Source organism: Calidris pugnax, unplaced genomic scaffold, assembly GCF_001431845.1.
Source record: "Calidris pugnax isolate Ruff unplaced genomic scaffold, ASM143184v1 scaffold349, whole genome shotgun sequence".
In the NCBI taxonomy this organism is placed as follows: Eukaryota; Metazoa; Chordata; class Aves; order Charadriiformes; family Scolopacidae; genus Calidris; species Calidris pugnax.
Window position 1 is genome coordinate 1,549,229 of NW_015091088.1, and position 13,057 is coordinate 1,562,285.

A 13,057-nucleotide genomic window follows, 5' to 3' on the forward strand; every position below is an offset into this window, starting at 1 on the left:
TTAACAGTTAACCAGCAAATAAAGAAGCAAAGTTTGGCCTGAGGGGAAGAGCCATATCTAGACTGTAGCTAGCTTGTTCCTGTGGACTGATTGCCTTTTGGCAGTTAGACTGCATCTTCCAAAGTACACCACTTTTTTTTTACATTTCATTGGAAAGGAATCCAGTTCATATACCCCAGCACCATTCTGTGATGTGAACTAAAGTGTGACAAGCAGAAAAAACAGTGAGATTCACTTCAGAAGTACACTCGCAATATAAAATAAATAAATGTATACATTATGCCAGTGACATAAGCAAAAGCACTAAACCAAACGGGTATCTTTCCTCAGCAAGGCTACGATAATAAATTACAAGAAAACTCGGAGTAGCAAGAATGCTGTTGCAATCAGTATGATGTGGTTATATTGTATACAACCTCATTATGTTCTTTCTTAATATGACAGATCTTTTTCTAACATTTGAATGAAGTAGAGTGAGTTTATTACTAAGAAGGAGTGCTTTGGATAGCAGAATATATTTTTCTGACTATCCTTGATAGCTTACTATAAGTTCAGCTTTTATTGCCTCAGATTTCATATGTGCTCATCAGTTTGTCTTCTTTTCCAGGTATGTTCACTGGAGACAGTATCTCTTCCTACAAAGTCCTCATGCTGTTTAAGCACTTCACCAGAAGAGGAGCATTTTTAAAGAAAACAACAAAGAAAATAATCTAAACCCATCTTAGTACCTACCCTGGTAAGCTGATTTCATTTTTTTTCTGACCATGACGATCAAAAATTTTCACAGCACGATCACCTCTAAAAAAGATTAACATATAGAATTATTCCCTTTCTTCATCAGTAAGTTCTATGGAGAAATGCAGTAAATATGTGTAATCTTACCCTGTTACAGCAAGGAAATTTCCCAAAGTTTTCTGCCAAGCAAACTGCACAGGGGAACCAGACCAAGATTTTTCTAATAGACTGAATACTTGCTGGGAGACAAAAAAAAAGTGGGAAATTACATAGTCTTAAAATCATAACCATATATGTTTTCTATAACAATAAAAAACTTCCTGACGTGTTCGCAACTGTGAACACTGTGGAGGAAAAAACCAACCCCTCAAACACAACTTCTGGGTGATTCTAATGCACCGAAGTACCAAAATTCCACAGAAAAATGTTTTGGTTTGTGCTGGAAAAATTTAAGTTTCTGGTGCTGGGTATCTGCATTGAGAACTAATGTGACTCTTTCACAACTATTATTTTTTCTCTTACAGAGTTACCGGAGTAAAAAAAATTGTATGAGACTCTCTCTTTCATGTCCAAAGACCAGAATGTTCAGTTCTCTAAACTTCATGGAAAAGTCTAAGAGCGGAAAGCATCCTTAGTTTGTGAAACACAGAAGACTCAACGTCTACTCTAAAAGAGTAAGATACATAAATATTTTCTTACTCTGAATTGTTGGGCCTTAAGAGCTAAGACCTTAAAGCTACTCAACTGTAAAGAGAGATTCCAACTAAGTTTCTCAAACTTTTTTTTTTTTTTTTTTTTTTGAAACACAGAAGACTCAACGTCTACTCTAAAAGAGTAAGATACATAAATATTTTCTTACTCTGAATTGTTGGGCCTTAAGAGCTAAGACCTTAAAGCTACTCAACTGTAAAGAGAGATTCCAACTAAGTTTCTCAAATTTTTTTTTTTTTTTTTTTTTGCACACTACCTGCACAGGTTTTTTGTATAACTTGGGTGTAAGATAAATTAGCCCACAGCTTTGTTTCACAGCTTGTGATCACGTCTTTTCCCTGCCCCTCATCATCAGATAAACACCAACACCTGGTGCCCATCAAACACCTGGTGCCCACCGAACAAACACCTGGCAAGCTTACTCAAGTCTTCAGCAAAGGTTCCTATCCCTTCTTGTGGAAGAAGGTAAACTGAGGCATTCTGGGCGTTGAATTTGCATTTTACTCACAAAAAGTGTAAAATTAGGAGCACCACGTGCCACAAGCACTAAGAACACCTGACACTTATATTTGATTTTAAAAAAAAATTAGTAAGATTTGTGATGAAACAAATAAAATCATCATGGGAGAGCAGGCAAGCTCCAGCTCGTCACACTCCCCTCACAGTAAGGCGCACACACCACCCGAGGGCTCTGAGCAGAATTCTTTATTTTTGACCCAGCCACCCAGCCGTTGCCCGGGGCGGGAGGGCTCCTCGCACCCCCCTCCGCCGCCAGGGTCGGCGTGAAGGCTCAGAGGAGGCGGGAGACCCGGCGGTAACGGCTTGGGGCGAGGGAAGAACCACGGCGGCCGGAGCCTCCCGGGGCGGCGGCTCCCCTGAGGAGGCCGGCACCAGCGGGCGCTTCCCGCCGCGCTCCCCTCCCTCAGGCCGCACGCACCGCCCGCCCGTGGCGGGCCCCGCTCGACGCCCCCGACCTGGACGGTGCAGGGCGTAACAAGAACCCCGGCCCGGCCCGGCCCCGCCACCGCCCCGGGGCCGAGGCTCCCGGGTGGGCACCCCCCTCACGCTGTCCCGCCCGCGTACGGCGGCTGAAGGGACTCACCTTCATCGCGCCCACCGCTCGCTGCCCAGCGCCGCACGGCGCACGCGCGGCCCCTCCACAGACCCCGCCCGACGGCCCGCGGCGTGGCCGTCACCCCGGCGACGGCGGAGGAAAGGCAGCGCCATGGGCGACGGGGGGCGGGGCCACTCCCGACAACCAATGGGGAGGCGTGTTCCCTCCCCCCAACCAATAGGGAGGCGCGACCCAGGCTGCGGGCCTCAACGGGCTCCGCCCGAGGGGAGAGAGGGCCCTGAGGGGAGAGCTGTAGCGCCGCCCTCAGAAAAGATGAGTGCTTCTGTTTAAGTATCGAAAGGAAAAGACTTGTTCTAAAGCCAGAAGTGCAGCAAGAGGAGCAGTAAAAATCCCATTTCTTAATGGGAGCTGTGAAGTGGGGGATGTAGGTACCCTCCATTTTGTGTCAGCCAGAGAAAAACGGCACTAACCCAGCAACACGGCGTTCAAGTTCAGCTGTATTCAATCGCACACAGTGCAGGTTTCATCACAAAGTTCCACTGCTTAGTAATTTCTTTTAAAACAATAAATAGTTCACTGAGAGCATTAATACATTTAAAATTACAAATGTACAAAGACTTTGGGTATCAGACGCTTCAAACTCGTGAAAAACATTCGATGAGCTCACACCGTCCCATTTTCCGTCACAAACGCACAGGAATTACCTACTGTTCTGGAAACATAAGGAACAAGGCACAGAAAAGCAAATACAAAAAGACTCTCCGAGAACATTCTGACTGTTCAAAGCAATTCTGTGTAACAGCACAGGGCTCAAGAAAGGCAAATTATAAAAATTTAAAATTAAAAAATTAGATAAATAAGGTAAACTAATTTGATATAATCCTGCGAGGCACACGTAACTCTCCTGTGAGACGCTTCACTGGTGGCAGTTAAGCATCTTGCAGGATCGGGCCCTTTACATTTGGAAGTAACCTTACTGGACAGACAGACAATTGCTTTACCTTATAAAATTATACTTTTCAAATTAGTGCAAAGCCTCATGTAAAAATGTAATTAGTCTAGATGTAATGGAATGCTTCAAAAACTCCAAAGTGCAAATATTAAACTTAGATTGGTTAACTTCTAATCACACTTTAGAATTCTTCCAATAATTCATGCTTCTAGATTCTTCCTTAAAAATAGCGGAGTAAATATAAGAACTAAAGTAGAGGAAAATGTATTGATGTTCTGCATCTCACGTAAAAACTTAAAAAATCCCAAAAGTACACGATGTCAAAAATCTCCGGCAGAAATTATTAAATAGCAGATTTCTGTTAGCATAATAAGACAATATTTAAAATAAGGCTTTGGTTAAATAAAAAGTTTGCTAAACTAGGAATGATGATAAAAGTGCAAAAGATTCACCAAGTATATAACTTCATTTCCAAGGCAGGCATTATGCCTGCCATTTACAATGGTTTGCATTGGTATGTCAGCCTGCATTGGAATAGCTCAGACTCCTGTAGCCAAACATGTTTATTACAAGAAAATTAAATATATGGGGTCCAATACTATAACTTGTTTCACCCAGATATAGACTCAAATAATATAATTTATAGCATCATTCCTCTGCATATTTGGGGGATCAAGGTCCTGGATCTGTAACACTTGATTATTATAGTGAGTTCACTCATTTCTTAGCACTTCCTAAACTTAAGTCCTCTGCTGGCAATTCACTGGTTGCAGCTGATTTTCTTACAAATAGAATTCTTGTAACATATGGGTAAGAAAGATGACTTTTAAAAAAGTGCTTAATATTGGTCCATAAGAACAACGTGTACATGTCAGCTTGAGACCAAACACTTTGCCGTGGTAGATTGTCTGCACCTCCTGTTCTTTGGTGCACTGGTAGCTTGCTTGAGGGAAGAAGAAATCGTCTGAGTCTACGGAGGAGAACGTCACCTTCATAGAGAAGATAATCTACAATTTCACAGTCACAACACACGCTCCAGCTCTTCCTAAGCACAATGGTGCAACCTGTAAGCAAAATTAATAAATAAATAAAATACATCCATGAGATAAACACAGTCAGCATTAATTATTTTATTTTGTTTCCTAAAACTGAGTGTTTAATTGATGCTTGACAGTAATGATTTCTAATCATAAATTGAAGGGGTTTTTTTGGTTTGTATTTTTTTTTAGCTTGGTGAAGAGAAATGGGAAAAGGCTACCTGAAAGTTGCACACGCTGTACATAGCATTCACATCAGGAAGGGATTATTTAAAAGATGACCAAACCCTTGATGAAACTGATAAACTTGCTGAGAGACACATTAGAGCTAAACTAACCTACATTTATCATTTATCTTCAGAATAGGAAGCCATGTAAACAGAACCTTTTATGACAGTTTGGGGAACACATCAATACATTTTATTAACAATAGTTGAAATTGTCGAAGGAAATAGCTCTATTCTTGCCAAAGAAAGAAGGGCAGTTTATTAGAAGTTAACAACTGTCTCTTCAAGATAAGTCATTTTGAGATGATAGACAAAGATAAAAAATTTAAAAAAAGAGAGACTTACAACAGACTAGTAAGAAAGTGCTGCTTAGAGAAGTATTTAAATTCTCCTTATAAAAAGAGGCACACTTGAAATAACAAGATAAATAGTAGTGTATGGTCTGGAACTGTACCTGTGTCCATTCATTTGTCTGGGGATCGTAAGACTCCACTGTATTAAGGTATGTTTGACCATCATATCCTCCAACAGCATACAACTTGTCACCAAGAAGACATACGCCCACCGCATCTCTGCTAATGCTCATAGAGGCCACAGCGGTCCACACGTCTGTTTTTGGGTCATACCTAAAAGATAATTTGTGTTATGCTCCACAACTGTTGCCAAAATTGAATAGAAAAAAATGTAGTGGAATTGACACACTCAAGGTAGTAGAAAACAGGTATTAGGACAGCACAGATTTGGGCATTAATTTCAAAGGACTTTTTCCCCCAAAATATTCTCTTTGAAAACGTTTCTTTAGTCATCTGGTAACATAGTCAGTACTAGCTACATACCTACTTTGTGCTGCTTTCCATGTAGTAATACATACATTTCTTACTGTATTGTCTGAACGTACCACTCCAGAGACAGTTCTGCTGCTACTCTGTAGTACAGCAACTGCTTGCTCTAAGTGGTAACTACTACATGTCAAAGCACAGGCTGGGGAAGTTGAGTGTGATACTAAAGAGAGTTACTTGCCATGAAAGATTACTGTTTTCAAAAAACAAACAAACAAACAAAACCAAAACCAAACCAAAAACCCACCAGTTTTGGAAAATTCTGGGAGAAATGCAAACCCTTTAAGACAATTTACAGCACTTGTTTAATCATAGCTCTGTATCATCAGAAGCATCACCACAGTAAAAGACAGATAGCCTAAAGAAAAACATTAAATGTGATTCTAGAGTAATATCAACATTCTTTACAAGTCCAACTGACAACTACACAGGGGAATTTGGAACATACTAGTCTTAATTTGTTTGCATGAAGAGCATAGATATAATGAGCTCCAACAATTTTATCTGCAGTTCTCTAGTCAAAGTACTACTGAAATACATGCAAGCATCATCGTAACATGAAAATACTGCCTGCAGCACATGCTGCAAATAGAAGTATAATGTACTGAGAGAGTGAGTAGCGAGCTATGTGTAGAATTTATTTTTCAATTTAAGTTTTTTATAATTAATTTATAAACCAACATATTTATCTGGGAAAAGCAACTTTTATTGCAAAAATATAGTGGTAAACAAATACTGAGAAGCATAGTGTGGTTTTATGAAACTAGCAATTTTTTAAAGGAACTGCTTTCCATGAAGCTGATGGTCCTCAACTTCATCTCTCAAAGACCAAGGACAAAATGCATTACAAAATTATTCCTATTTATTAAAGTCATGTGTTCTGTAATTTTGTTTCAGGGAATACTGATGCAGGAAAATACATGGACTACTTTCTCTTGCGCTTCTAATTATCTGTATTCCTCAAAAAATTTGGTATTTGCTAAGACAGCTTCCTATCTGCAAACCTTTCTGCGGTCTTTTTAGTGCAACTTCCATATATTAAGTGGTATGGGCCATACTGTATTTTGGGTCTATTAGGAAACAAAGTTTGAAAACTATAGCTCTGTTTTGTGGTGTGGGTTTTTTGTTTTTCTTTCTTATTTTTTTTTTGGTAGAGATTGAATCACATCTCCCAGCATAAAGAAATTTAGTAAAAGGAAAAGGTGGATGATGAAGAATCACTGTAAATGTTGGGAGATAACAGGAAAGAAGAGAAGTTTTACTATTTGGGAGAAAAAAAAAAGAGAATTAAAGCGTATTTCAGAAATACTTGAAATGCCAGTGAAGACTGAATGTAGTGCATTATGAAGCATTTACTGTCCTTTCCCATTATTTTATGGATCACATGTGCTTCTGCAATTTGTGATACATTCATTAATAACTATTTGTAAAGACATACCAACTTTGGAATCACTGAATCACATGCCAGTTTCCCAGTGTCATCAGGGCATACAAGAAAGAACAGGATATTTAAGGATCCACAAACCCTGACTGTTAACTCCTTTAAAAGTTATAATATAAACTGATACAGACTTCTCATGTGAAAGAAGTTCTGCCCCATTTTTAAAAGCATTCAATTTCAAATTGTTCTCAGTAATCAATCATAATTCATTTAATGAGATTGCTAGGAAAAAAAATTCTAGATGAAGTGCATTAGGGAGAATTTGCTTTAAATCCTCTGTCGTGACAACATTTTAATCATATTATGACATCATATTATGACATACACAGTATGTTTTCATATGTAAGTTTCCTCTGCTGCTGCTAAAAATAACACGGCTATTTTATTGAGTTCCTATTTAACAGCTCTTCGCATAAATCCCTCTACAGACTAACACTATGAGAATTACCAGCAGGATATGCCTTCATCAGGATATTACCTTTCTACGCAGTCTGACAGCCTGGATGTTAAGTTTGACGCTGGGGCATCGTGACCACCTATCGCATACAAGAACCCATTCCAGGTGGTTACACCTACGCCACCTCTTCTTTTTGACATCTGAGCACAGAGGGTCCATTTGTTTGTATGAGGATCAAAACATTCTACTGACTTAAGACAAGAACTTCCATCTCGACCACCAACTGCATAAAGCCTACAAAGTAACAAAAAAAAAGAAAAAAGTAAATACATATTGTCTGAACAAGACAAAGCTTCCAGTGAGGACTTACAAGTTTGTTAAAACAGGAAGTTTAGAAGACTTTCAACTTTCAATAGAATGTTGTTGTGAAAAATCAGATAAGCTTTTGCTCCAGTCTTTTCCTATTGTTATGATCAATGCATAATATCAATAATTTACAGAAAACTGGTCTCTATAACACAGCACTTATGTTCCAATCTATACACAATACTAACGTTTTCAAAATTACTTATGTGACTTGCCAGACAAAAGCCCACTTGTAGCAGGGTCAGAGGGTCAAATTCAGTAGCAGATCTGAGGCAGGACAGAATTGTTGCATGCACATCTTCAGCATGCAAGGATTTTTCTGGACATGGGCTTTAGTTTATGAATGACAGCGCTACATTAAGTTCCTCACACCCACTAGGTGGCCTAGTTTGCTCAGCTCTAACAAAAAGGTTTCTAGCATTTAGTATTAACAAAGGAATTCAACTTTTTGGAAAGGCTAGAAGGAAAAAAATTGTTTTAGAAGACTCCATCAGTGATGGATCTTTAAAATAATTAAATAATCAGACTTGATACAGAGTCTATGCACAGAGTTTATGTGCAACCTATACTTAGAAGCAGAAATGCCCAGCACCATTATTTGGAAAGGCAGGAACTCAGAAGCTTTTCTAAAAAGGAAGCAATGAATCAGAAGGAAAGTCCAGTCTGAGAGATGACCTGAAATACCATGAATGAAATCCATTCATAGCCTAATGCACATTATAGTATAATTAAATAATCAAATAAACATTAGATACTGTATAGGATGATGGTGCGAACAATTTACAACAGTTACAATGACGCACTATTCAAGATGTCCTCAGTTTGGGAAACACCAATGTTCTGTTTTCAACAATCTTAAATACAAACATCTTGTAAATATCATTGACCTAGTAGTTTTCAGTAATAATTTTAACACCCTTTAGAATAAATACATTCCCATGGAAGTTCCCATGTTTAATAACACTACTTGTTGAAGGTAAAAATTGTACTGAAGGATAGCGAAAAATCAAGTTGAAGTTCCAAAAAGTTCATGAGTAAAAATCAATACTTTATGTAACAGAGCATTAAAATGAAGCCTCCCATCTTGCCTCCCTACAAAACATGAGAGTTTTGATCACGTATGCAGTGATTTCACATTTAGGACATGGAGAAAGATATATCCATTTGTCCATATGAAGGTTCTGAGCAAATCATCTGAAATATATCAAGTTACAGATAGCTACTACTAGAAAGTGCAGAAGTTACTGCTCCCTCAGCTGAAATGTAATAAATTTGCATATGCTTTTAAGCTTTTCAGCTATAGCCTTCTAGTGTTGTTGCCTATATTCAGAGCCTAGGCAATGTTCTATAATAACAGAGAAATGCAAGGCTCTAATTCTGATGCTTTTCAGCACACCCGGGACTCTCTGCTGAACGTATAGGAAGCTTCAGACCCAATTTAGGCATGTGAGACTGCAGCTCCAAGGCAGCCTGAGGCACTCTGCTTGCTCTTCCCTTCTTCCTGTACCCAGTGAGCATTTATTTCCACTCTTTCCTGAACTCGTTCCAGATCTCACAGGACCCTTTGCAGGTGCACTTCAGCTGTACTAATTTAGCAGGAGACTAACATTAAAAAAAAAAAAAGTGTGAAAAGCTTTCTGCTACCTTACAACACTCAAATTGCTCAAGGGAGATGTGTCAGATGGTACGTAAGCAGGAAGCAAAAATCTGTGGTCAAGAGAGCATAAATGTTCTGCCACAACCACAACACTACTCAGCAAATCAGATTAGCTTTGTCTCCTATGGTATTCCTGCACCCACCCTGGCAAAATATGGTTTGGATAAGCCCACTACAGGGCTGGTCAAAAACTGGAATGACTAACGGGCTCTAAGGGCTGTGATCAGCAGCATGAAGTCCAGCTGGCAGCTGATCCCTAGTGCTGTTCCTCCCAGCCTGATACCACAGCTGATACTGCTCAATGTCTTCATTAGTTATCTGAAAGATGTAATGGAAATCAGCCTTAGCAAGTTTACTGATAATACCGAATTAAGGGGAGTTGCTGATATGGTGGAGGGCTCAGTTACTACTCAGAGAGGCCTAGACAGGCTGGAAAGATGGGCTGACTTTAGTCTTATGAAGTTCAGCAAATGCAAAGTCCTGCACCTGGGATGGAGTGTTCCCATGCAATAGTACAGGCAGGGAACTTGCAGGAGAGGAGGCAGCTTAGCAAAAAAAAGACTTGGAAGTCCTGGCAGACAAGTCAGCAGCATGCCTTTGAAGTAACAATAGCTGATCCCCTTTGTTCAGTACATACAAGACTGCTTCCAGATACTGTGTCCAGCTTTGGGCTCTCGGTACAAGAAACATCTTGCCATACTGGAGGAAGTCCAGCTGATGGTCACTAAGATGATGAGGGAACTAGAACACATGAGGAGAGGCTGAGAGCTGCCTTTGTGCAGTCTTTAGTATTCTTGAGACAGCTAAAGAGACATCTTACCCCTGTCTTTAACCACGTAATGGGAGGTTATATAGAAGAAAGATCATTCTCAGAGATATGCAGTGAAAGGAGGAAGAACAAGAAACAAGTTGAAACATGGGGAATTTCAACTGGATATTAGAAGGAAAATGTTTGGTATAACGGTGATCAAACATTGGAACAGGTTGCCCAGAGAGGCTGATGAATCTCCATCCTCGGAGATGTTCAAAACTCAGATATAACCTGAGCCACCTCAGTTAACTTTGAAACCAGATCCAACTTTAAGGTTGGCTCTGCTTTGATTGATGAGAACAAGACCACTCCATCTATGAGCATTTTAGATGTAATTGATTGAACTTTGGGCTAGTAGAATGGATTAGAGAGCTCCTTCAGGTCACTTCCAACCATTTCCTGTGACTGCAACATAAAATGACCTAGTTGTCTCAATATGCTTTGTAGTAGGAATTAGGCATATTTTCACCAAAAAACAGCTTTAGAAATTTCAGACACCACTCTAGATTAGATTTATTCTGCTGGAGCTTACTGTTCTGAGCTAATGCAATATCACGTGAGCACTCCTCCACGACTTTACAGTCATTTTGGAAGTTGATTGTTCAAGCTATCACTGGTGTCTCCGTGAAAGAGACCAGTCCTTTGCTCCTTTCTGTATTTAGGAGATAGTAACCACTTATTTGCCCACAGAGATGGCGTCTCATAAGCAACACTGAGGGACTCTGCGATGCTGTTGGCAAGCTTGCTTGACCCAACACAGTATCTTTTCTGTGAATGAAGAAACGTGGCTCTTAATGTTAACAACAGACATATATCAAGAGAATTAATACTCATTTAGGATGGTCCTGTGATTACATCAAAATAATTAGATAAAAAACAGAAGTTGCCTTCACATACTTTCCATTTAATATTGCTACACCAACAGTGCTCCTTGGAGTTGACATACTAGCTACAAAGTTCCACTGACGAGCCTGGGGATCCCATCTTTCTACTGTATTCAGGTAGCTCCAGCCATCATGTCCTCCTACAGCATACATGGGACCTTCCAATACAGCTACTCCTAAAAAAAACAGGTAAGAAAAACAATTACTTCTGGATAAGGGAAAAAAAAAATAAAAATCACATTTTCCTAGTGACAGTCCAGGGTGCACCAAGAGATATTTAAAAACAAATAAAAAGAAATTTCCTTTTAGTAGCCAATGCTGGATATAATCTGAAGGAGAAAAGATGTTTGATAAGCAGTTGGCATTAAAATAAAGTTTCCACCCCCCTAAACTTAATTTCTGAATGTTTTTTGACCCATCCTAAAACAGATAACCTTCTAAAAAGATGCATTCAGCCTTTACAGAACTCTACATACCAAGACCATGGCGATGAGTGGACATAGGTGGCATCACGCTCCAAGTTTTCGTTCGAGGGTTGTAGCACTCCACAGTATTCAATGTTTTCAGTCCATCTCTCCCACCAACAACATACAATTTATCATCTAAGACTGCAACTCCAAACTGTAATCTTCGTCCATTCATGTTTGCAACAGGAGTCCACATGTTGGTACGAAGTTCATACTTTTCAATGCTTGTAGCTCCTGAATGATAACATATGCAAATTATTTTTTAAAAGTCTGAAATATTAGGATAGCTTTTATTTTAACAATATGCTGATCCTGCAAGACAGCATGACATCCTGCAGCATATCCTTAATTCTACATATACAAATAGTCTTCTTTGACTTCCTCAGGAATTAACTGCACCATTATAAAGTAGAACTTTCCCAGTGCTTTTCAAGACAAAAAGCAGGACTTGTAACTGCTTTGCAGGATCAAACCTTTAGAAATACAAATGTTAGGAATATAAAACAACCCTTGTGAAATATAATTATATATTGAAATCAACTGTTTTGTAACATTAGAAAAAAAATCTAAAGTTACGTGACATGAAGTACTAGAAGTGCTAACTTCAAAATGATGAGTGAATGAAAACACTCTCTTTGCCATAACTTTTCTAATTTGCCACATTCCTTCTAACTACCATTAAACAGTATGGAATTGTCTATACAAAGGAAAATCCAAGTAGCTCTAACAGAAACTTTTAACAATTACTCAAAAAGCATTTTTTTTTTGTTTTTCATGCATGTGTAGGTCACCTTTGTGCCCTTTTTGTCATTTTCTTCCTTTTCCAAATTACCTCCCACTCTAGAAATAAACATTAGTTTTCACTCATTTCAGCATTTCACTACTCAGAGATCAGATATTCCCTTGATGATTTCCAATCAATCATAACTCTAACTTCCAGAATGTTTACAGTAACGTTTGCAGAATCTTTGAATTTTAGAATTAACATGTTGTTAAAACATTTATCAAACATTTCTTTTAAAAAGCACCAACAGCTCATCAACTAATCATTATACACACCAATACCTTTTGTTGCATCCATTCCCCCAACTGCAAACAACACGCCCACTGTAGATTTTCTAGGTTTAGTGCGAGGACTTTGCAACATAGGTCGTCTCTCTGGCAACAGATGGTACTTCATTGCTTCCATAATGAGTTTTTGACATTCAATGTCATCCCTAAAGAGTGCATTATTTTCCATATCTGCCAAAAACTGTGAAAAAAGAAAATTAAACAAGCTGTATTCAGATAAACCACATGAAGAGTAAAAACAAGATTACAAGAAAACATTTTATCGAAAGACTAACACTACCTGTTTTAAAATCCATGCATTTTCAAAATGGCCATATAAAAAAAGACAAGGGTAAAGATAAGCTTGTAATGAACAAAACTTCCACATTTTAAGCTAAGCCATTAAGT

The 13,057-nt window shown here is 38.9% G+C and overlaps 2 protein-coding genes across 5 annotated transcripts in view; both read right to left on the reverse strand.

Moving 5' to 3' along the window:
• Nucleotides 1-2,575, reverse strand: part of WDR19 (WD repeat domain 19) — a 45,959-nt gene extending 43,384 nt beyond the window's left edge. Inside the window, exons 1-3 of the mRNA XM_014957800.1 lie at nucleotides 2,549-2,575; nucleotides 883-974; nucleotides 733-798 (exon numbers count right to left, since the gene is read on the reverse strand). Of these exons, the coding sequence (XP_014813286.1) occupies nucleotides 733-798; nucleotides 883-974; nucleotides 2,549-2,554 (164 nt within the window). The 5' untranslated portion in view covers nucleotides 2,555-2,575. The remainder of the gene's footprint in view (nucleotides 1-732; nucleotides 799-882; nucleotides 975-2,548) is intronic.
• A 425-nt stretch (nucleotides 2,576-3,000) lies between these two features.
• The window catches only part of KLHL5 (kelch like family member 5), a 57,407-nt gene continuing 47,350 nt past the window's right edge, over nucleotides 3,001-13,057 (reverse strand). For all 4 annotated transcript variants that reach the window (XM_014957807.1, XM_014957805.1, XM_014957804.1 and 1 more), the window contains exons 6-11: nucleotides 12,665-12,851; nucleotides 11,609-11,833; nucleotides 11,146-11,308; nucleotides 7,496-7,708; nucleotides 5,192-5,363; nucleotides 3,001-4,537 (exon numbers count right to left, since the gene is read on the reverse strand). In XM_014957807.1, the coding sequence (XP_014813293.1) occupies nucleotides 4,481-4,537; nucleotides 5,192-5,363; nucleotides 7,496-7,708; nucleotides 11,146-11,308; nucleotides 11,609-11,833; nucleotides 12,665-12,851 (1,017 nt within the window). In that variant the 3' untranslated portion in view covers nucleotides 3,001-4,480. The remainder of the gene's footprint in view (nucleotides 4,538-5,191; nucleotides 5,364-7,495; nucleotides 7,709-11,145; nucleotides 11,309-11,608; nucleotides 11,834-12,664; nucleotides 12,852-13,057) is intronic.